This window comes from Rhincodon typus, chromosome 4 (assembly GCF_021869965.1).
Source record: "Rhincodon typus isolate 14 chromosome 4, sRhiTyp1.1, whole genome shotgun sequence".
Taxonomy (NCBI): domain Eukaryota; kingdom Metazoa; phylum Chordata; class Chondrichthyes; order Orectolobiformes; family Rhincodontidae; genus Rhincodon; species Rhincodon typus.
The window spans coordinates 42146576-42169771 of record NC_063335.1 but is presented as its reverse complement, the minus strand read 5'-3'; the positions used below and the strand labels follow the sequence as shown (position 1 = coordinate 42169771).

The following is a 23196-nucleotide window of genomic DNA, read 5'->3' as shown; positions in this document are numbered from 1 at the left end:
TGGCCTGCTGTGTTCATCCAGCTCTACACCTTGTTATCCCAGACTCCAGCATAGGCAGTTCCTACTATCTCCTCATGAAGAAAATGAGGCTTGGCTCTTAACGCTAATTTCTTTCCTATTGATTGAAAATGCACCAGTGAGAATCAGATGAGAGTAGGATTGAATTTATTTGCAATATCCTCTGTAACAGTATATTCTTTTATAATTCACTTCTTAGTCTCCCAGAATGATCCAAAAAGGAAGAAGATCTCCATGTTGAATGAAGTTAGCAGAGAGTATTTTTCAAACATATCACCAGATACCACAGTGCTTGCAAGACTCAAACATCAATTTTCAAGGGCCATTCCTCTATTATAGAGATGTAGATGGGCTAAACTATGTGATTGGCTCCTGACAGCCAAACATCTAGTTTAAATTCATGTTTTCCAGAGGGCAGCATGGAATGACAGCCTCAGCACAGTTTGCACTGCTCCAGATGAGGCACATGCAAGCATGTACAGAGATCATCGCCCCTCAAGGTAGACTATTGGAAAACATAAATAATCAGAAGCTTCAACAGATTGAAAGAGATCACAGGACTGTCATACAAAGTGCTATAGTTGTGACAAATGTAAGGTTGCACAGAAAGTTGATACTCATGCACCTAAACACCACCATTGTTTAATCTTTCTTTTCTTACTCCTACTTCTTGGTGCCAACTCCACAGCTGCAATTGAGTTTGAGAAAGTTTGCCGACTGCTTTGTCACATTGCCTATGAACTAATTGGATTCAGCTGATCTCTTGTGATCAGGTCGATCCTTTTCTCTGAGGATTGATCTGTGTTGCTTCTGGACTTCTGCTTCACTCACCATCTGAATGGCTTTCCCAAGAGTCAAATCTTCTTCTGACTGCAATAGATCTGACAAAGACTCATTAGCAATTCCAGCAATAATTCTGTCTTTTATGCTTTCTAACTTTATAGTTCCACTCTTATTTTTCCATTTAATATGTAAATATCATTAATGAAGTTATCAGTGAATTCTTCTGGATGGTGAACTCTTCTGTTAAATATTTTTCTTTCAAGACCTTTTTTGTTCTGAGGTTAAAATAATTGTCAAAGCTTTTCAGAAGTTCATCAGGGGTATCTGTTGCTTCTTTCAAATATTGGCAAGCTACAATATTTTTAGGTATTATCCCAGTTTGATTCAAAAGTGTATTGACTTATTCAGCTTTTGATTTGATATCTACTTTGTCAGCAATTCCATATTTTAAGAGTTCCCCAAGGTGTGCAATTGTCTGTTTTATTTGGCCCATCTCTGAATTCAAATCTTTCTGGCAATATTATTTCTGCTTCCTTCACTTTCTAGGGATTTTTTTGTTCTTCCTTTAGAGGTTTATCATTCTACAGTACAGCATTACTGCCAATGTTTATTGATGCCCTGGAAGCTTTTCCTCCCCTTTTGCACGCAAAATGGATGATTTCCACCTTTCATGAGTAAAATGGATGATTCATGCAGTTTTGGTGGCTTCTCCAGATAAATTCCATTAATTGCAGTCTTTATACTCAATTCCTGTTTTCTTAATAGCTTTAATGAATTCATCCTATTGCCTCCGGCTTTAATAATTATTCCTGTTCTCTTAACAGCTTTATTGAATGATTCGTGGTCTTTGCAGCTCAATAAGATGAATCCCACTCCTTTAACAGTTTCCTAGATGAGTCTCACCATCTGAAGCTCTAAATAATAATTCCTGTGGCTTTCACTGTTTTCTCCTGCATGAATTACCACAGGTTATGTCATGGATTTCGAGCCTCTTCTATGGCCTCAATAGTCTCCTAATTTACATCTGCCATTGAACTTTATTTGCTTAGGCTTCTAAATTTTCACTTTAACTCTATTCTGATTTTGCAACTTTCCCAACAACCACTTAGTTCAAATTGTTTCTGTGGTCCTTGATTTCCCTAATTTATAGCTATGCCTCGTGATGACTGGTCATTATGTTGGCCATATTCGATATGACTTGTAAGTACATCATTTTTTTCTCATTTCCCACCCTGTAAAATGCACCATTTTTTGAAAAAAAAAATTTGCCTTGTCCACAGTAGTTCAGTGGTTAGCACTGCTGCCTCAAACCACCAAGGACCTGGGTTTGATTCTAGCCTCGTGTGACTGTGTGGAGTTTGCACATTCTCCCCATGTTTGAGTGGGTTTGCTCCAGGTGTGCCAGTTTCCTCCCACACTCCAAAGATGTGCAGATTAGGTGGACTGGCCATGCTAAGTTGCCCATAGTGACCAGGGACATGCACGTTAGGTGGATTGGCCATGGGAGGTGCAGGGTTGCAGTGGTAGGGGGTGGATCTAGGTGGGTGGTCTTTGGAGGGTCAGTATGGACTCGATGGGCCGGGTGGCCTGCTTCCATGCTGTTGGGATTCTATGACCAAGGAGTTTGAATTTATGCACAGAGCCTCCAATGACCATTCACTGTCTAACTGAACCTCTACTTAGACAACTCATTGGCTCTGTAACTGCATTGCTGTAGCCAATGCTTCAGTTCCATGGAGTTCTTAGCTCTCCTGCTGCTGTGAGTCTCTTTTCAGGTCTGAAGGGCTTTTAACCATCTATTGTACATTCTGCCTTGTTGAATCTTAATATTAAATTCTCTACTTAAGCATTTGCAAACATTTGGTTCTTTCAAGCTGCTTTTTGAGCAGCCTTTTTAAAGTTGTGCCTGAAGAAACCTCTGCAACTTGCTACGATGTTGCAAGATGAATGCTCACCACTACTCATCATGTTGGATGAGCTATCTAATGGATTTACTGCCAACATCCTCTTTTGATCTGGTGTGTGGTACAGAAAAACTAACTGGTTGTCTATTAAGAGACTCATGTCTCAAAAAAACAAAAAATCCCTACAGTGCAGAAAGAGAAATTCAGCCCATTGAGTATGCACCGATCCTGCAAACAGCATCACACCCAGTTCCTGTAGCCCTACGTGGGTTTTTTGCTATGGTTATCCCACCTAACCTGCACATCAACGGGCAATTTAGCATGGCCAATTGACTTAACTTCATATCTTTGGACTGTGGGAGGAAACTGGAGCACCAGGAGAAAACCTATACAAATGTGGGGAGAACATGCAAACTCTATACAGACAGTGACCCAAGTCTGGAATCGAACCCCAGTCCCTAGCACTATGAGGCAGCAATGCTAACCACTGAGCCACCCTGCTGCCGACAGTGTAATTGATTGCATGACTGCAAAACACATACAAGCTACATTAATATAACATGTACTGTTACAGAGACAATGAGGAAGACCCAAACGCTGGGTCTTACTCCTTTCAACTCCAAAGCTGTTCTGCCGATATGACATCACCACAGCAGGTGGTGCTTAACAGAGTCCTTGGCATTAACTCTTTCAGACCCTTACACAATAGGTCCAACTCACAATGCCACAATCTCCACAACAGGTAAGGCAAGGAGGAAGTTCTTGAGTCCACCCCAACCAGCATGGGGATCAGACCAATCTTATCTACACTAGCTAGGCAACTAACATCATAAGGATTGCAAGTTACCATGGAGACATACATGCGTGTTGTACCCTGGAGCAATGGATAACGATTTCAGGGGCTCCAATTTCTTTCTATCACATGGCTGACTTGGAATCTCTCTCACTTTTAACATTAGCATATGTTGTGAGGATTGGCCACATTCTGAATGCACTGTCTTTGGCCTTCAAGTCCTAGAGTGGGACATGAACACCAATTTTCTGGTTGGGTCACCATGCACTACACCACCAGTCCTCTTTGGGGAGTTGAAAGGATTGTTAAAATAATATAAGCTCTCCTGCATGGCTCAACTGGGTTGCACATTTGTCTTGAAGTCAGAAAACTGTGCTTTCAAGACCCACTCCAGCGTCCTGAGCTCGATATTCAGAGTCCAGTGCAATAGCAGTACTGAGAGAATGTTCAAACTCTTGGTGATGCCATCTGTCTGGTGGAACATTAAACTGAAGTCTTGCATGCTCTCTGAGGATGTAAAAAGTCTTATGGTATTGCTTTAAAGATGAGTGGAGGGAATTCTTCTGTTTGGCAACTGACAATATTAATCCCTTAATCGACACCTCAAAACAGACTACCTGGTCATTGAAACATTGCTGTTTGTGGGAGCTTGCTCTGTGCAAATTGGCTGACACATTTCGTACATTGTAACACATGAAATGTACCTAATTGGCTGTAAAGTAGCTTGGAAATTCTGTAGTCGTGAAAGATGCTGTGTAAATTCTTCTTTTCTTTCCCTTATGATGTCAGTTGGACCTTCTGCTTAGATCACAGTCGAACACTCACTTCCTAGTGTATAATAGGCTCTACTTAAAAAAATGGCTGGCACATTTAAAACTTATATGCTTTTATGGAGCAGGCCATTTCCTTTCTGTGATCAGCACTGTACTTGTTTTATTTCATAGAAAGAAATGCAGTCAGACCCCAAAAGCATTCCTTTCAATCTTGCAGGCATTCCATCAGCCAAACTGCCAAAGTAAATGTATATCATTTTGTTGGATTTTACTTCAAAATTCACTCCTAATCACTTTGTATTAAAATGTACATTGAATTGGGCAGCATGCAACTTTAATTTTTATTCAATTGCCTCATACCACATTACATGATTATATTGCCAGCTATTCCATGTCATGTATTGGTTTGCCTTGTGCTAGAACTCCTTTTCGTCCAAAATGCCCTCGAGCATTTTCATTTTGAATCACTACAAACTATGCAATAGGCAATTGCTCGTATCTGAATTAAAAATCTAAAACAGCTAACAGTCCACAGTGGAGGAATAAACACAGCAACTGACCATCAATTATATTAAAGCGCTCCTTCAAATCACACTTCCTGAGTCAGCTTGCAAACTTGCTAGTGGTAAGAAAACTCAAACAAGGCACACACAGTGACAGACGTGACGCATCACAGTAAATCTCGCACAATGAAGAACGCAAGACATAAGGAGTGAACACGCTCTATTACAAAATCACCTTCTTTCCATGAAACATAAGGAACCTAACTGGAATTTTGCCAATAAACGCCACGAATGGTCTAGTCCTTGATCATAGCACCTGGCAGCAGACTGAGCCTTAAAAACTGAGGAAAAGAAAGTATGTGTGGCTTCAAGTAATGAACTTACAAGCAAAACTTAGTGAACTGTGGGGTGGACCTATGACAAGATCCAGCCACTGGTATATTACTGATCTTCATCAGAGCCTGGGCAAAGTCACAGGAGGAAAGAAGGGAGAGGCAGGTATGTCAGCAAGTATGGATTTTGCTACTTTCAGATGATGCCCAACCAAAGCTCATCCTTAAAAGTTCACTGAAATTGGGATGAGTTCCATTCTATTGGACAAATGTTCAAATATTTCTGATCTTCATGGTGGGTAACACATAATGAACTAAGGAACTGTAGGCTTATTAGATGAATTTTAACCATCATGGTAATAGCGATCATAAGCGAAGCTTTCTTTGATTACCTAAGTAATAGAGTCATACAGCATGGAAACAGACCCTTCGGTCCAACTAGTCCATGCCAACCATAATCCCAAACTAAACTAGCCCCACCAGCATGCACTTGGCCCATATCCTTCTGAACATTTCTTATTCATTTCCTTATACAGATGTCTTTTAAACAATGTAACTGAACCCGCATCTACCACTTCCTCTGGAAGTTCATTCCACACATGAACCACTCTCTGTGTAAAAAAAGTTGCCCCTCATATTTTTTTAAAAATCTTTCTCCTCTCATCTTAAAAATATGCCCCCTTGTCTTGAAATCACCCACCTGAGGGAAAAGACACCTGCCATTCACTATGTCTATATCCTTCATGATTTTATAAAGCTCTGTAAGGTCACCTCTTAACTTCTATGCTCCAGTGAAAAAAGTGAGGTAGATGTTAGCAGAGGATTCAATCTCGTTTTGAAACGTTATCCTAAATCATTAATTTGATTGAATTTTATGAAATAATGAAGCTTTTGGGCATAGGTAGACATTGTCCACGTAGTCTTTCAGAAAGCTTTTGCTAAGCTGCCTCACAATAGGTTAGTCTGTAAGGCAGAATTTATGAAATTGGCAAGAAATGGTTGCAGTGGATGGAGTTTACGGCATTCCCATAGACAGAAAGTGGTCATTCATAATTATGGTGCACTTCATGATTGTGGACCACTAGTGTAGCTCAGAAATCAGAGCCGAGACCTTTGATTTTAGTGACTCGGATGGCAGTGTTGTGGGGACAGAGGCAATCTGCAAGTTTGTCAGCAACGTGATGGAATGTAAATGATACAAAGATTGTTTTAGCGTTACAACTGAGAACAAACGACTGCAAGCAGATCTTGAATCAATAGGGGAGTGGATACATGCTTGGCAGAAAGAAAAAAAATGCAGTGATATGCAGCTGGGCATAACCGATATCAAGTACACTCTACTACTGGGTATAGAATTGAAGTCTGTTTCGAGAGAAGAAGATATTCATCCTTTTGTAAATAATTTCCTTACGAGGTCAATTCTGGTCATCAAAGGGTTTAATGACAGTATTAGCTTGACTCGCCGGAATGATTCAATGTAAAATAAAACACACCATGTTGTGCTTGTATAAATCCCTTGTTAAGTGTCACTTAGCATACTGCATCCCATGTAGTGCAATGTTTTATATAAGGCTCACTACAGGGCCATAAGAATGATACCCATCTGAAAGCACTGTTGATACATACAGAGACGTGAAAAAGCTTACCTTGGTGACAAATAGACACGAACGCTTAAAGATGTTAGATCGTGGCATTTAAAATAATGAAGGGGCTAAACGATGTTCACAAGGACAATTTTGTTAAATTAGAGGTGTTGGAGAGGACCAGTCAGATATGCAACAAGCTCTCTGATTAGTATTGATTCACTGCACATTTTCATGGGAAAATTGAAGCAGAAATTGCAATATACAAATGTAGTTTGGATACTATGTTTTACAGATCATGGTCACTCCTGTCTCATGGACTAGTTTTGACCTCTGAAAAGTGTCTGGGAGAAAGTTCCCATCTTTAATCAGCTACATTTGTCCTTAGGTTTTCTTTTCATCATTCTTTTGTTGTTCTTGAAAGATTACATGTTTTCTGGTGAGTTATGAGCATTTGGGCATGGAGTGTGGAGTTGGATGGGCTTGTAAATTCCAATGCTTATGGCATTACAACTGAATGAACCTGGCTCAAAATAAAAACAGCTCGCCTTTTGCTGCACATTGGTTCTGAATTTTAACAGTGAGTCACAATGAAATATGCAAATAATAGTTTGTTTGGTACAGCACACATTTATAGTTAGTGATCTTACGTCTCATCTACTGACAAAATACTAATCATTTGCAACTGTCTGTTTCATCATAGCACCATTCACTTTCAAATTCTTTCCAAGATACAGTGCATTCTATTTAAAGTCTGCATGTACAAGTTATTTTAACTGACTTACCCCCAGGATGCCATCTACTATAAATATTGCCAGAGGGTCAAGCACTGTCCAAATTCCCATTGCCATGATAAACCTTGACAAGAAGGACGGGAATGAGCCAAATAATATATGACAGAGCCATCTGATCATAGCCATAACAAGCATAGCCACATTCAAGGTCAGAGGTCCCAGGGCTACAATGGTCAACTCCTCCCAAGTGTGCAGCAGAGAATTCTGGTAGCAGAGTTCGACTGTGTGTGGATAAAAATTGAACCTTAAAGGCAAAAGAAATTGAAAAATTAGAATGATTACATCTATACATACAATGTCATGACTGCACCCTTCCTGGCCCAAATTATGCCGTCACTGAAGAAGGAATGACACCCACCATGCACCTCACTGACAGGTGCCTACAGGCTTTTAAACAGAGACTTCCTTTAATCGAGTGTGGCACCCACTACAGGGTATCCTGTGTGAGCAGTGGGAGCACCAGTAAAGCTCTTCAACCAATCAGACTGAAGAATCCTCACTGAGTCACACAGGGTCTAAACCAAAATGTGTAAAGAAAGGGCCGTGGAGAGAAACTGAAATATAGATTGTAAAAACACATAGGATGTAGAGAGAGAGAGATTAAAAAAAAGGCAGACAGAAAAATTTTATGAACAATTTGTTTCCATTTATTGCCTGTAAATCTTGGGATCTGAGCTGCACACATTGTGCTGCATCAGTCAGGAGGGAAAGTTACATGGACACTTTGCTCCTAGTGATGGACACACCTCTTTGTGTAGGCAATTCAAACTTGCAAGGGCAGGAGGGTGTGATGCAGGTGAGACAGATATGGGGATTCAAGCAGCAACCCTTGAGGAGCCCCTGTCCTTGCAATTATCCAACAGTTATGAGGTACTTACAAGCTGTGAGGACAAGAGTAGGGATACCAGAGAGGATGAGTAAACTGACCATGGCACCCTGGCGAAGGAAGCCATTCAACTGGGAAGAGGAAATAGGATTGCAGTAGTGGTGTGGACAATATAAGTCGGGGAATAGATACTGTTCTCAGCAACCATCGGCATGAGTCACAAATGCTGTGATGCCTATTTGTTGTCAAGGTTAACAACATCTCCTTGGGGCTGGAGAGAAACTTGGGATTTGGAGGGAAGGGATCTAGTTGTTGTCCTCCATGTTGGTACTGACAACATTGACAGGAAAGGAAAAGAGGTTCTGCTGTAAGATTTTGAACAGTTAGAAACTAATCTCACAACATACTGCCTGAGGTACAGGCAAACTGGGTGTACCTACCCCAAAAGGACTGCCTCAACAGGAAAGCTGACCAACACCTTCTCAAGGGAAACTAGAGATGGGCAATAAGTGCAGGCCCACATTCCCTGATTATGTTAAATTAGCATCAGTCTTTACAGTGGAAGATAATTCACACATCCCAGTAACACTAAAGAATGCGGGGGAAGAACTAAGTCCCATCACCATCACTGAGAAGCAGTATCAGACAAACTAATGGGGCTAAAGGCAGATAAATCCCCTGGCCCTGATGACTTGCAGCCTAGGATTCTAAAAGAGTTGCCGTGAAAATGGATGCACTGGTTGTAATTTTCCAAAAATCCAGAGAAGCACCAGAGGATTGGAAAGCTGCCAATGTGACACTCCTATTCAAAATGGAAAGGAGGCAAAAAGCAGATAACTATAGGACCATTAGCCTAATATCTATTGTTGGAAAAGTATATGAATCAATTTTTAAGGAAATAATTGCAGAACATTTGGAAAATCATAATCCAATAAAGCACAGTTAGTATGGCCTTATGAAAGGGAAATCATGTCTGACTAACTTTGTGGAGTTTTTCAAGGAAGACTCAACCAGAATAGATAGCGGGAACCAGTAGATGTGTTGCATGGACTTCTAAACGGCACTCAATGATGCAGCTCACAGAAGGTTTTCATAACAGCCAATGGAAGAGATGGTACATTGGCATGGATAGAGAACTGGCTAATGGACTGGAAACAGTGAGTGTGAATAAGGGGCTGTTTTTCAGCTTGGCAACCTTGTGGGGATCCACAAGGAATCAGTGCTGGAACTGCAACTTATTAATGACTTCAAGGAAGGAAGCAAATGTAGCCAAATTTGCAGATGACGTAAAAATAGTTGGAGAGGCAGGTTGCAAGAGGGATACAAACAGTTTACAGCGAGATACTGATAAAGAAAGTAAGTGAGCAAGAAGTTGTCAAATGGAATATAATTTTGGAAAATGTGAAGCTGTTTAATTTGGGAGGGAGAACAAAAGAACACAGTATTATTTAAATGGAGAGGAACAGCAGAAAGTTGCAATACAAAGGGATTTGGGGTACTTATGCCTGAAACACAGGAAACAAGCACACAGTTGCAGCAGGTAATCAGGAATGCCAATGGAATGTTAGCCCTTATTTCGACGGGGTTGGAATATAAGAGTCGGGAGGTCTTACTGCAATTGTACAAGGTGCTGGTAAGACCACATTGGAGCACTATAAGCAATTTTGGTCCCCTAATTTAAGAAAAGATGTTATTTCATTGAAGATAGTTCGGAGAAGGTTCATCAGGATGATCCCCGATATAGAGGGGTTGACTTGTGAGAAAAGGCTAAACATTCTGGGACTCTACTTATTGAAATTTAGAAGATTGAGAGGTGATCTCTTTGAAACATATAGGATTCTTAAGGGCTTGACAGGGTAAATGCTGACAGAATGTTTCCTCTCATGGGAGAGTCTAGGACCAGAGGACATAGTCTCAGAATTAAGAGGCATTGATTTATAACTGAGATGAAGAAGGAGTTTTTCTCTCAGAAGTTGTGAGTGTTTAGAATTCCTTGCCACAAAGAGCTGTGGCGGCAGACTCCTTGTGCATATTTAAGGCTGAGATAGATAGATTCCTACTGAGTAGAGGAATCAATAGTTATGCTGAAAGGGCAGGAAAGTGGATGTGAGGAGTGTCGGATCAGCCATGATCCTACTGAATGGCATATCAGGCTCAGGGGGGCGAATGGCCTAATCCTGTTCTTATTTCTTATGGTCTTGTAGTACACTAAAATAATTAAGGTCATATTTCACTAAACAAGGAGGTCCAATTAATGCTTGACATAGACTTAGTAGTAATTGTGAGGATTGAGGAAAGTTGAGGAGATTTTGTTTCACCTAGAGGATGATGGGGATCTGGAACTCACTGCCTGAAATGATGTTAGGGACAGAAACCTACATTGCACTGAACCAATACCACATCCTTCAAGACTACTGAACAAGAGCTGGATTAAACTGGATAGTTCTTTTCCAACCAGAACAGGCATGTAATGGCCCAAATAGCCTCTTTCTGGGCTGAAAAATTCTATGTAGCCATTTTATGATTCAAAAAATAAGTTATGCAATCGTTTTACATGATCCCACCCAAAACAACATTGCTCTACTAAGAATAATTATCTGAAGAGAGCAGTTTGAGTTGAAGAAGGTTTCTACACCAGATCTAATTAATGCTGCCATTTTCAGTATTAATGCCTTATATTTATTTGTCATTCTTTTCATACTAATCATTGGATGGGATTTAGTTAGAAAGAATTTAAAATGTCTCCTCTTTTTTTTTCTGATGACATTTATAGAAAAATAAATTTGAATATGTGAACGATTATAGTTTAAAATTATGTTGTGAGATCCCAGCATACCAATGAGTAATATGTTTGTCTTAAGTTCCTCTCTGTGAATAAGAACACAATAGGAGTAAGCTATATTGTCTTTCAGACCTGCTCCATCATTCAATAAGTTCATGACTCATCTTCTGTCTCAACTCAACATTCCCACTGCATTCTTGAGATTCTTGCAGTGCTCAAAAATCTATCAATTTTGAATACACTCATCTGTACACTGGCAGAGAGGATTTCAACATTCATAAATCCCTGTGCAAAAAAGTTTCTTCTCATTTCAGTCCTAAGTGGCCATCACCTTATCCTGAGACTGTAAGCACTAATTCTTGTCTTCTGTAGACAAAATGATGTCTTAATTGAAGGACTAAGGAGGTTTCCAAGCTCTACCAAATTATTAAAAATGAGAAAGGCTGGTGAATTTGCTAAACATTCCTGTAGTAGCACAGCACAGCATAATTTAACAGTCAAAATAGAACAAAGAACTGATGATTCTAGAAGTCTGAAACAAAATCAAACATTGCTGGAGAAACTCAGCAGGACTGGCAGGATCTGTGGAGAGAAAGCAGAGTTAACGTTTCAGGTCCAGTAACCTTTCATTATTTAACATTTTTAGTTAGAGGGGAAATAACTCTGTGAAAGCTTGTTGCGGAATCCTTTTCTCTTCATATCAGAAAGGAGGGAAGCTGGAATGAGCTCTGCATCATCTGTATTCCAAAGTCACAGGGTAGTGACAGGATGATGCATTTCAATGGGTTTTATGCCATGGCGTCACATATTTGAAAATAAATTAAGACACTTTTTCATGAAGACAGTTCCCTTTTGCAATGACTATTTAAAGGCTTGAATGCTAAATCCTGAACAGACAGAACGGGAAGGTAAGGTGCGTGGTTGATGGATGAAAATCTTGTTTTGGAGCAATTTTAAACAAAAGCTGTATGTTCCATAAAATTTGGGATTGGTGATAAGCCATTAATTAGATTGTATGCATCACATGACGATGAATAACTATCGTCCTCAAAATTCCACTAAAGCTTTGCAGTTACTTTCAGAATTTTACCGATGATTGTGAGACAGTGGATTATGAAATATGTTTCAAAGATAAATAAGAGTTCTCAATATATACTCTTCAAGAGGTCACTGTGGTATAATAAATACATAAAATTGATTCTCCATGTCATTTTTCTACACAAACTCATTTGTCATGTCATTTTGATTCCTCGGATAAAGAGCAAATAAACTAGTTACGAAGTTGAAAAAGTTTGCTTTGAGCTGTATCTCAGCATCTCATACATAAATATGAAGACCAGAAAGCCTACTTGTTGACAGGGACACCATTCGCCTGGAGATAGATCCACTGGCTGCAGTAGTGGTGCAGAAACCAGTTCAAAGTTATGAACAGTGTAACGAGCAAGACCTCTGACGAGCACCAGCATGAAATTCCGAATTCTTCCAGGAACATCTTACCCAAAAATAAAGTGCGCATAGCAAGAGTTTCCATTGCTTTGTCAGGGGAAGCATCTGACCTGGAAAATTGCACAGACGATTTATTATTAACTGCAGACCAGCAGACTAAGAAAAAACATGCTTTTATTGGATTTTAAAAAATGTGATTCTGTTTTTGTTTTTCTTTCTTTATTCTTCACAGTAATACGTTGCTTTCTAAAATGGATCTCACACTGGCAAAAGAATTTGTGCGGTGTTCTGAGGAAGGGTCACTGGACGTGAAACGCTAACTCTGATTTCTCTCCTCAGATGCTGCCAGACCAGCTGAAGCTTTTCCAGCAATTTCTGGTTTTGTTTTGGATTTGTGCGATAACTTGAAAAGTGAAGAGATGACAATAAACTTCAAAGGTAAAGTTGCCACAATGCCATACAACCTACTTAATGCACAGAGAGGCCTCAGTTAAGTGGCCCCTCAGATTCTACCCCGAAGGTGCTCACATATTACATGTCCTTATATTCTGCATACCAAGGGATTCACTACAGTAGAAATTAGGCATTGTCGTACCATTTTCTGGACATAAGTGTCACAACCAAGGGACTACTGTCTATGCTGAAAGAACATCTGAAACATTATTTAGGTGCATTTGGTATGTTTTAGACAGGCATTAGATCACAAACTCATTTTGTTAGCTCAATGCACTAGAGCCCAAGTGGAACTATTTATATTGTCTTGCTATTGGGCCTTTTGTGCATTCATTCCTCAGTCCACATTTCAACACTATCCATTCATGTGATGCTTCTTATTCCTCTTATGAAGATATGAGTTAGCAGCAGACGTAGGCCATTTGGCCCTTCAAGCATCCTCTACCATTCACTGAGATCACAGTTGATCTGTTTGCATTCTGAACTTCACATTTCCATCTACCCCGGTAACCTTCGAATCCCTGACCTAACAAAAGTCCATCTCCTTCCACCTTAAAAATATTTAAAGATCCCACATTCATTGACTTCTGATGCACTGCTCTGAAACCTCATCTCCTTCATAAAAGGGTAACCCCTAATTTTAAGAGTGTCTCCTGGACTCACGCACAAGAAGAAACATCCTGTCAATGAGCTCATGTTTTCCCAGCTGTAGACAGGCTAAAGTACCCACTGCTGAGTCAATATCTGAGCTGGTAGAGAGTTCCATGATAGTGCATCCTTTAGAGACCTGTGGCTTTTTCCTCAGAGAGGGGGGATGGAATGATGTCTTGAGGGGCTGGTCTGCTCATGGCAGATACTCTACAGATGTGACTGGTGCATGCAGGAGACAAGACAGACAGTGAGTTGTGAAATTAGCGTAGAGGTTTAGGCAGGATACACTCACAGTGATGTAATGGGACAGCAGCACAGCACATGACAATGAATCTTACTTGTTTACCAGCTCATGAAGACCTCACATCACCACATAAGCAATCCGGGTCCTCTCCCATAAGGATTCTCACCTCCTAGGGGCTGAGTAGACAAATGTCAGACATTACAATACGTGCCTTGGCCCTCAGTGCTCTATGTGGGATGTTTTCTGCTGGAATAAGACAAAGGTGCAGCACAGTGGCTCAGTGGTTAGCACTGCTGCCTCAGAGCATCAGGAACCCCAGGTTCGATTCCAGCTCAGGCAACTGTCCGTGTGGTGTTTGCACATTCTTCCAGTGTCTGCTTGGGTTTCCTCCCACAGTCCAAAGATGTGCAGGTTAGGTGGATTGGCGATACTAAATTGCCCAAAGTATCCAGGAATGTGCAAGATAGGTGGATTAGCCATGGGTAGGGGGGTGGGCCCGGGTAGGATGCTCTTCAGAGGAGTGGTGTGGACCTGATGGTCCAAATGGCCTGCTTCCCACACTGCAGGGATTCAACGTATGAAAGGGAGGAAATAAAATGATGCCACTGTTAATGCTGGTACATGTAGGGAGGAAGATGGTAAGGTATACCAAGTGTGTGAGTTGGCAGTGCACAGGGCATGCAGCATTAGTAATGCAGAAGGGGCATTGCTAGATGAGAGCGATTGAGGGAAGATGTTCCATGAGATAGTGAGAGTGGTAGACCATGAGCCTTGTTGGGAAGTATGTACAGTAGCAGAGTTACAGTGAGTGTGAGTTAATAGAAGATGATGGGACTTACTCTCATGAAGTGAGTAGTATCTGCACCGTTGGGCATTACTCCAGCCTTATGGAAACCATACTGAACCAAGTGACAACTTCAGACCAGAATGGCAGGGTCCAGTGCCATGGATGCTCTAGCTTATGTGTGGCAAGAGGGTAGCCCTCCAGTCACCACCCCCCTCACCAGGTCCTTCAGGTCCATGTCAGCAGATTGTGCCCATCTGCCAGCTCTAGGGAAGTTTTCTGATAGTGCAGCAGCGAAGGACAGTTTCTGGCTGGCAGTGATTAACCTGGCACCCAGCTGAGGTTTTAATACGGCACTGGTGGTGACTATATCAGCCGCTGGTGAGCACAAGATTGTGCGGGTGTGGCATCTTAAAGCAAGGTGCAATGAGGTGAGAAAAGTCAGTAAAACTCACAGAGAGAAACTCTCCGTGAAACTCCCTGCAATTGACACTTTGCCAGTTTTGGCAAAATGCAGCCCTCCCAAGATTCTGTCTGAAGAGCATCTATCATGTGAGTGAGAATCAGCACGTACTGAGAATTTAAAGGATTATGTGCATTCCACTGTGTGAATAATAATTTTATAAAATCATCACAGAGAATAATATCATTAATTTAATTAAATATACTCTCTTGCAATTCAGGCAAGTTCTTTCAGGAACTTTAGATAATATGAAATAAAAACGTACTCAATTGCAGGATTTAAATCATTTTGAAGATCAAATTTATTAATTGTACTTATTCTGTTACAGATCAGCAAGTTTATAAATCAACTCTGAGCTAGGTTTAAAGCTTATGTGAATTTTTACATATTATTTTAACTACCTCTGCCCCACACAGTAGTTAAACTGCAGTATGAATTAATTAATTTTGCCAAACATTTCATTCACTGTTGCTTAATAAAGCTTAGGTAGAATGTATTTTATCAGGGTGCATTGCACATAGTAAAAACTTTCCTGCTTACAGTCACCATGGTTACCAGATGTCTGTAGTGGCTTATAATCCTAGACCCTCCGTGGAACCATTTGGGATCAGGCAGACTTCTCAAATGATCACTCTGACTTTGAGAGAGGCAGATCCTAAATATAGTGAATGTGTATGAAAGATTGTTCTAACTCTCCTCTTGGAAAAGAAGAATTGAGTCTTCAAAAAAGTAACAAGTTACAACCAGATTATAATAACACAGGTGTTATGAGAGTCTAAGAATCTCTCCTCAATAATGTACCACCCCTCCAAAACGTGTACGGAAAAGGGTTCATGAGTTAATGATGCGGAAGAATACTTGGATTTATTCATTCATGGAATGTGAGCATCACTGGCTAGGACTGCATTTACCACCCATCCATACTTGACCAGAGAGCAGTTAAGGGTCACCTACCTTGCTATGGGTCTTCAGTCACAGGCCAGGTAAGGATGGTAGTTTCCTCCCCTAAAGGACAGTGGTGAACCGAATGGGTTCTTCCAAGAAAAGTTTCATGATCATCATTAAATGATGATCATGAAACTCTTAATTCCACATTTTCATTTGAAGTCAGATTCCACCATCTACCATAGCGAGATTCTAACCCGAGTCCCCAGAACAGTATCGGGTTCCCAGCATTAATAATCTAGGAATAATTGCAATATGTCATCACTTCTCTCATGTGTATTGTAAGACAATATTAATCTAAAAATATATAAAAGTTTATCACAGAATTAGATATGCAATTCACAGGTAGTGAGGCGATCAATCTCTGCATTAATGGTTCTAGGAAAAGACAGAAAATGCAATCATATTTCCAGTAAAGAATACAATTTTAAATACAAATATTGTTACAGTAATGTTTAAGTAGAAAGTCCATCCATTAGTAGGTAAATTTACATTAAATTTCTGTATAGAAGATTACAGAGCTAAAAGGTTGGCTTTGCCCCAATTAAGGAGAAAATGATCATCACCAAACTCAAATATTCATACCTTCGTCATCAGAGATACTCAATCAAATCCAGCAGAACTAAAAGTCCCATGTGTCCTTTGAATGGTTATGCTGTTTCTTGGGTTGCATATGTCATTTCTTATATGTGAGAGTCAAAATCCTGGAAATCCCTCTCTAATGGCATTGCAGGATATCTACACTAAATGGATTACAGTGGTTCAAAAAGTCAGCGCATAACCTCCCTCTCAAAGGCAACTATGGAGGGGCAATAAATGTGGACCCAGCAAGTGACACCCACATCCCATGAATTAATTTTAAAATAGGCCGCACACACACTAATGAACACACATCACTGCACTCAGTGCAGAAACTTTCCTGTCCTGGGACTATCCATTGACACTAGGCTGGATGATTAAATGAATCATCAGCTGGCAAAAGCAAGCCGAATGCTTGTCAGGCTCACTCACAGACTGTGGAAACTGTAAGGAATTTGTTTCAGAACAAATGATCAAAATCTGCAAGCAAGTGGTTCTTACATCATTTCTCACGAGTACGAGACTTGGACAATCTACTGATGTCAAATATAACAACTGGAACTATTCCATTTTCACAGTCTGATGTCTATTTGCACCTTTGCAGGGCAAGATAAAAAGCCCAACATGGAGATTTTTGCAAAATGCTCCCTATCTACCATTGAGAGGATACTGCCCAGAACTCAGCTTCTCTGGATTGGTCATGTGATTCACATGGAGGATTCCCAGGAACAAAAAGCAGCATGGGAATCTGGACATCCCAAACCTAGATGTAGAGATAATCTGAACACCAATCTGAGAGGTTGCAAGTTGGATCCCAATACATGGGGCAAAAACCCATTGAACTAACTCAAACGGAGAAGTCTTTGTCATTGAGTGATTTGAACATTTGAGGAGAAGATAGTGAAGTAATGTTAGGACAATTCAACTCATCATAAAGCCCCTTCAGTCATCCCGCCAGCACCGATTTCATATCCAGTATTTGCAATCAGTTATGCAAGTTGAGACTTAGTCTCATGTTACATATGAGATGTCAACTGAGACTGTAAACTGGTCCTTTCTTGTTATTTTTTATTGAATATTCATCTATCGAAGTGACAGGAAAATCCATCATTGCTGGATTGATATCTCAATGGTAAATAAGCTCGTCCTCTTTTATTTCACAAATAAGGCTGTGTTACAATTAATTTCTCAATGTAATCTGACCTACTTCCATTTCGAAGAGAATAGGAGCAAGCTGCAAGTCTTGTGATGGTCAAATTTTCATTGTTCATTTAATTGTGTATCCAAGTGGTAATATGGTTTCCTTTTGGCTAGCTTTGTTAAAATTTTATTTGATTATGGTTTAGGGTTCCAGCTGTGGTCTGATTAGTGCCTTGAGTAGTTTTGGGAAGACTTCTATATTTCACCAATTAATGGGTGAAAATGCTGTGAAATATTTGCCACAATTACTTAGAAACTATGGAGCGATTTTACCATTATTCATCATCAAGGGTTGACTGGAATGGTGATTTTACACTTCACACAATACCACTTATTGCTCATTAACTTCAAAGAGGCATATATCATGTAGGACGTAAGACCAACATTGCACCAACTTGAGAAATCAGTTAAAGCTGTCCCCAGTGAGTGATGAGGTGGTTCTAAGTCTACCTCACCTGGAATGGAAACTGAACCCCTGTTGTCTGCATTATTCTGAACCAAACACGAATCTCAGTGCTCTATCTTTATAAACTAAAATGTCGCTTGTGACATAAAATAAAACAAAGAACTGTGGATGCTGGGGAGACTCAGTTGACCTCACAGCATCTGTGGAGGAAAACCAGAATTAACATTTCAAGTCCTGTGATATTATTGCACCAAAAGAGTCTCTCATACATGCTTTAGGTGTTTATTTTTAATCAAACTGTTCAGAGATGCTGCAGCAAATGGGACTTGAACGCAGGCCTCTAGGCTCGGAGGTAGGGACATAACCACTGTGTCAACAGCCCCTCAAACTGCAGTTTTATAAGCAAAGGAATATTATACTGGACTTGGAACATTAATTCTGTTTTCTCTCCACAGATGCTGCCAGACCTGCTGAATTTTTTGTTTGCTTCAGATCCCCCATGACAATGTTCCTCAAATATTAGAGGACACACTGATATATAAAATGAAGAGAATTATGGCATATAGCTTGCAATGCAATGACTTAAGGATAGCTGTGAAAAACATTCTCAGTCCTGATGAGCCAGTAAGATGTAACTGCTGTTCCTTGTTTAAGGTTAATTCATAGTTAATTATTCCTTGCAGATGCATAGGCCAATGCTCAGATCAGATTGTTTTTTTTTGTGCCAATCAAGCTAAAGGCATAGTGGCAAAGAACATTTTACATTTCATTTGCAATGTCAGCATCTAGCACCATCAGTCAGGTACTACACAGCTCAATGCAGAGTTATGTCACTTCTAATCAGGCCCGACCTCAGAAAGGCACCCTTGACTATCTCAAAGTTCTGGTGACATTGAATTCTGTAGCAGCTTCATGTTCATCAGGCACTGGATGAAGTCTCCCCAAACCCTTTTCACACAGCACACGATCCACATAATAGAATTCATTCATTTACGCCATCAGCCTGTGTTAAATTTGAACTCAATTCCTAGAGTTGAAAAGCGAGCCGTTTCTTTGTAGGGGTGGGGAGGGGTGTGCAGAAATTAGCTTGTGTGATAGTGTGGCACCTGAAATGCAACAGGTATTGAGCACCACGTGCTAAAAAGGGCATTAAAGGCAGATATAGCAAGGTTAAACAATGAGACATCAGGGCTCTTGTGGTGCATTAGTAATATCCTTACTTCTGGCCAAGAAGGTCTGGTTCAAATCTCACCTGCACCGGAGATGCGTCTTAGGATTTCCAAACAGTTTGATTAAAAATCCTTAGAAGATGGGACATGATTGGACTGTTGCAATTAGACATGATGTTGCAATTAGACAACACAGCCCCTGTGTTAAAGTCAAAATTTCAGGGTGACCTACAGTTTCATAGGTATTTTCAAAAGCAACCTGTGCAGAGATGCTAGGAAGGTGGAACTTAAACAGGCCTCCTGGCCCTGTGGGAGGAATACTACCATTGCACCAAAACAGTCTCTCATGCATGCTTTAGGTGTTTATTTTTAATCAACTTGTTCAGAGATGCTGCAGCAAATGGGACTTGAACTCAGGCCTCTAGGCTCAGAGGTAGGGACATGACCACTGTGTCAACAACCCCTCACACTGCAGTTTTAGAAGCCAAGGAATAGTATACTATCCCACTCACCATATACTATTTTGTTGCTGAGCCAGACCACTACTTCTTTAATACAACAACATCTGACTGTTAATAATTTTAAAAAAACACTCAATTGATTTAGAGTTTAATTGCTGCTTGGTGATAAGTTGTGTAAATTGGACAACACTTACAGGGGCTTTATCAAACTCCACCTGCCCAACAGGTGTGTCTTAACATGTCTGAGCTAGAAAAGAGATTGCTAAGCCCCTTGTTGAGATATTTATATCATGGATACACACAGGTGAGGTGTCGGAAGACTGGAGGTTGGCTAATGTGGTGTCATTATTTAAGAAAGGTGATAAGAAAAAGTCAGGGAATTCTAGACCAGTGAGCCTGATGTTAGTGGTCGATAAGTTGTTGGAGAGGATTCTGAGGGAGAGGATTTACATGCATTTGGAAAGGCAGGGACTGATTAAGGGAGTCAATGTGGCTTTATGCATGGGAAATCATGTCTCATTAACTTGATTGAGTTTTTTGAAGAAGTGAAAAAGAAGATAGATGAAAGCGGAATGGTAAACCTTGTCTATATGGACTGTAGCAAGGCGTTTCACAAGGTTCCGCATGGTAGACTGGTTAGCAATGGTTAGATCACATGGAATCCAGGGGGAGCTAGCCAATTGGATACAAAATTGACTTAAAGGTAGGTGAGAGAGGATGGCGGTAGAGGGTTGTTTTTCTGACTGGAGGCCTGTAACCAGTGGTGTGCCACAAGGATTGGTGCTGGGTCCACTGCTTTTAGTCATTTATATAATTGGTTTGGATGTGAATACAGGAGGTATATCTAGTAGGTTTGCAGATGACACCAAAATTGGTGGTATAGTGGACAATGAAGAAGGTTATCTCAGAGTACAATAGAAACTCGATCAGATGATCAATGGGCTGAGGAGTTGCAGATGGAGGTTAATTTAGATAAATGCATTTTGGTAAGGCAAATCAGGACAGGTCTTATACAGTTAATAAAAGGGCCCTGGGGAGTGTTGTCAAACAAAGGGACCTAGGGGTGGAGGTGCATAGTTCCTTGAAAGTGGAGTCGCAGGCAGACAGGGTGGTGAATGTGGTGTTCATCAGTCAGTGCACTGAGTATAGGAGTTTGGACATCATGTTGTGGCTGTACAGGACACTGGTTAAGCCACTTTTGGAGTATTGTGTGCAGTTCTGGTCTCCTTATTATATGAAAGATGTTGTTAAACTTGAAAGGATTCAGAAAAGATTTACAAGCATGTTGCTGGGATTGGAGTGTCTGGGCTGTAGGGAGAGGCTGAATAGATTGGAGCCTTTTTTCCTGGAGCTACAGAGGCTGAGGGGTGCCCTTATAGAAGTTTATAAAATCATGAGGGGCATGGATAAGGTAAATAGGCAAGGTCTTTTTCCCAGGGTAAGGGAGTTCAAACCTAGATGGCATAGATTTAAAGTGAGAGGAGGAACATTTGGAAGGGACCAGGCGTTGGGGGGAAGGGAGGGGAGGACAATCTTTTCCACAGAGGGTGGTGCATGCATGGAACAAGCTTCCAGAGGAAGTGGTGGAGGCTGGTACAATTACAATATTTATAAGACATCTGGATGGATATATGAATAGGAAAGGTTTAGAGGGATATAGGCCAAATGCTGGCAAATGGGATTAGGTCAGTTTAGGATATCCGGTCAACAGGGACGAGTTGGACTGAAGGGTCTGTTTCCATTCTGTGTAATTCTATGATTCTATGACTGTGCAGATGAGCTTTGTGTCAAAGCATTTGGAATCACATCTACTATTCACATATCTGCGGTTCTCATTAGTAGAGCAATAACTATCAGACTTAAAGTGTCAGTAAGTTATAAACATACAGCACAGGAAGCCACTGAACGTCCTCCTAAATTCACACAGTTTAAATGGCTTTATTGATGAATAAATGATAAATAAATAATGATATAGTTAAATGACTTTACTTTTGTACAGCAATGAAAGCTTATGCATCTATTTGTCAGTAAACACATAAGAAGACCAACATATTATTCCAAATTGAAGCATTGTTGCAAAATGGTTACTGAAACATTCTCATTCTATTTACTGTTTCTTCAACGACCCAGCTGAATATTTCACTTCAGAAACAATAGCTCTTATTAATCCTATCTTCTGACATGTTTTTGGTTACTAATCAATCAAGAGAATATGCAATAGTTTTTGTGCGTCCAGATTCCTAGGCACTAAATTCTAAAATTCTCTCCTTAACCTTCACTGCCTCTTTTAAGTCCACCCTTCATCCTTTTCTCTTTGACCAAAATTTTGGTCACCCATCTTAATATTAAATATTTATAGGTTCAAGTATCTGGGATGGGCTAGGACCCACAATTTTTGACTTAGGTAGCAGGACTCTGACTCCAAGTTATTGTCATGCTCAGGAGTGTGCTAAAGTATTAGGACTACATCAAGCTTGAAGCCCAAATATCAGTTCACTGTTGGTTGACCACTGCCTGTGTCTTACAGCACACAGAAAGAATGTGTGTAAAACAACAGTAATAGGGTTAGCAGTAGTTCAATGGTATTTCCAAGGCAGTGCAGCAGTTGCCAGTTTAAGCATGTGACAAGCCTGATAAGCCTCACAAAATATCCAGCCAACTCAGCCGAACTCTTCAGATGTAGGTCAACGTTTCTCTTATGCCGTAAGATGTGACAGATCTGGCTGACTATATCCACGCCATTGATGGTGACAAGAAACTTGCATCTGTGGCATTCATTCCCAACTTAATCGACCTCCTTTAGTGACTCTTCCTGCAGCAAGAGTTCTGCCTCAAAGTATGCAGTGCTGTCTGCACGTTGTTACAGTGTAACTGTGTGAAACTAGTCTACCATTTTATTTCACCACCACGACAACATCGTCCTTAATAGTAAACTGCAGCCCTTTAAGAATTGCTGCACTGCTAGACTTTACAGCAAACCGTCCCCCGACATTGCAGTGTAAGCTAACTAATGTGCTAACGGCCACTTTACAATTAGAAATTACAATGTGGCTCCCAGCACCACAACATGGTTCCCTGTGTCTTCACTTTCTATCCCACCAGTCTCCGCATTCCAGAGAACATTTTCTGCAGACAACAAGGTGCAGGGCTGGATGAACACAGCAGGCCAAGCAGCATCATAGGAGCAGAAAAGCTGATGTTTCGGGCCTAGACTCTTCATCAGAAAAGGGGGAGGGGAACGGGGTTCTGAAATAAATAGGGAGAGAGTGGGAGGCGGATAGAAGATGGATAGAGGAGAGGATAG

The 23196-nt window shown here is 40.6% G+C and overlaps 1 protein-coding gene across 1 annotated transcript in view; it reads right to left on the bottom strand.

Annotated features, from left to right (window-relative positions):
• The window catches only part of ofcc1 (orofacial cleft 1 candidate 1), a 117319-nt gene that overhangs the window by 34471 nt on the left and 59652 nt on the right, over positions 1-23196 (bottom strand). Inside the window, exons 6-7 of the mRNA XM_048595731.1 lie at positions 12441-12647; positions 7475-7727 (exon numbers count right to left, since the gene is read on the bottom strand). Coding sequence (XP_048451688.1) covers positions 7475-7727; positions 12441-12647 — 460 coding nt within the window. The remainder of the gene's footprint in view (positions 1-7474; positions 7728-12440; positions 12648-23196) is intronic.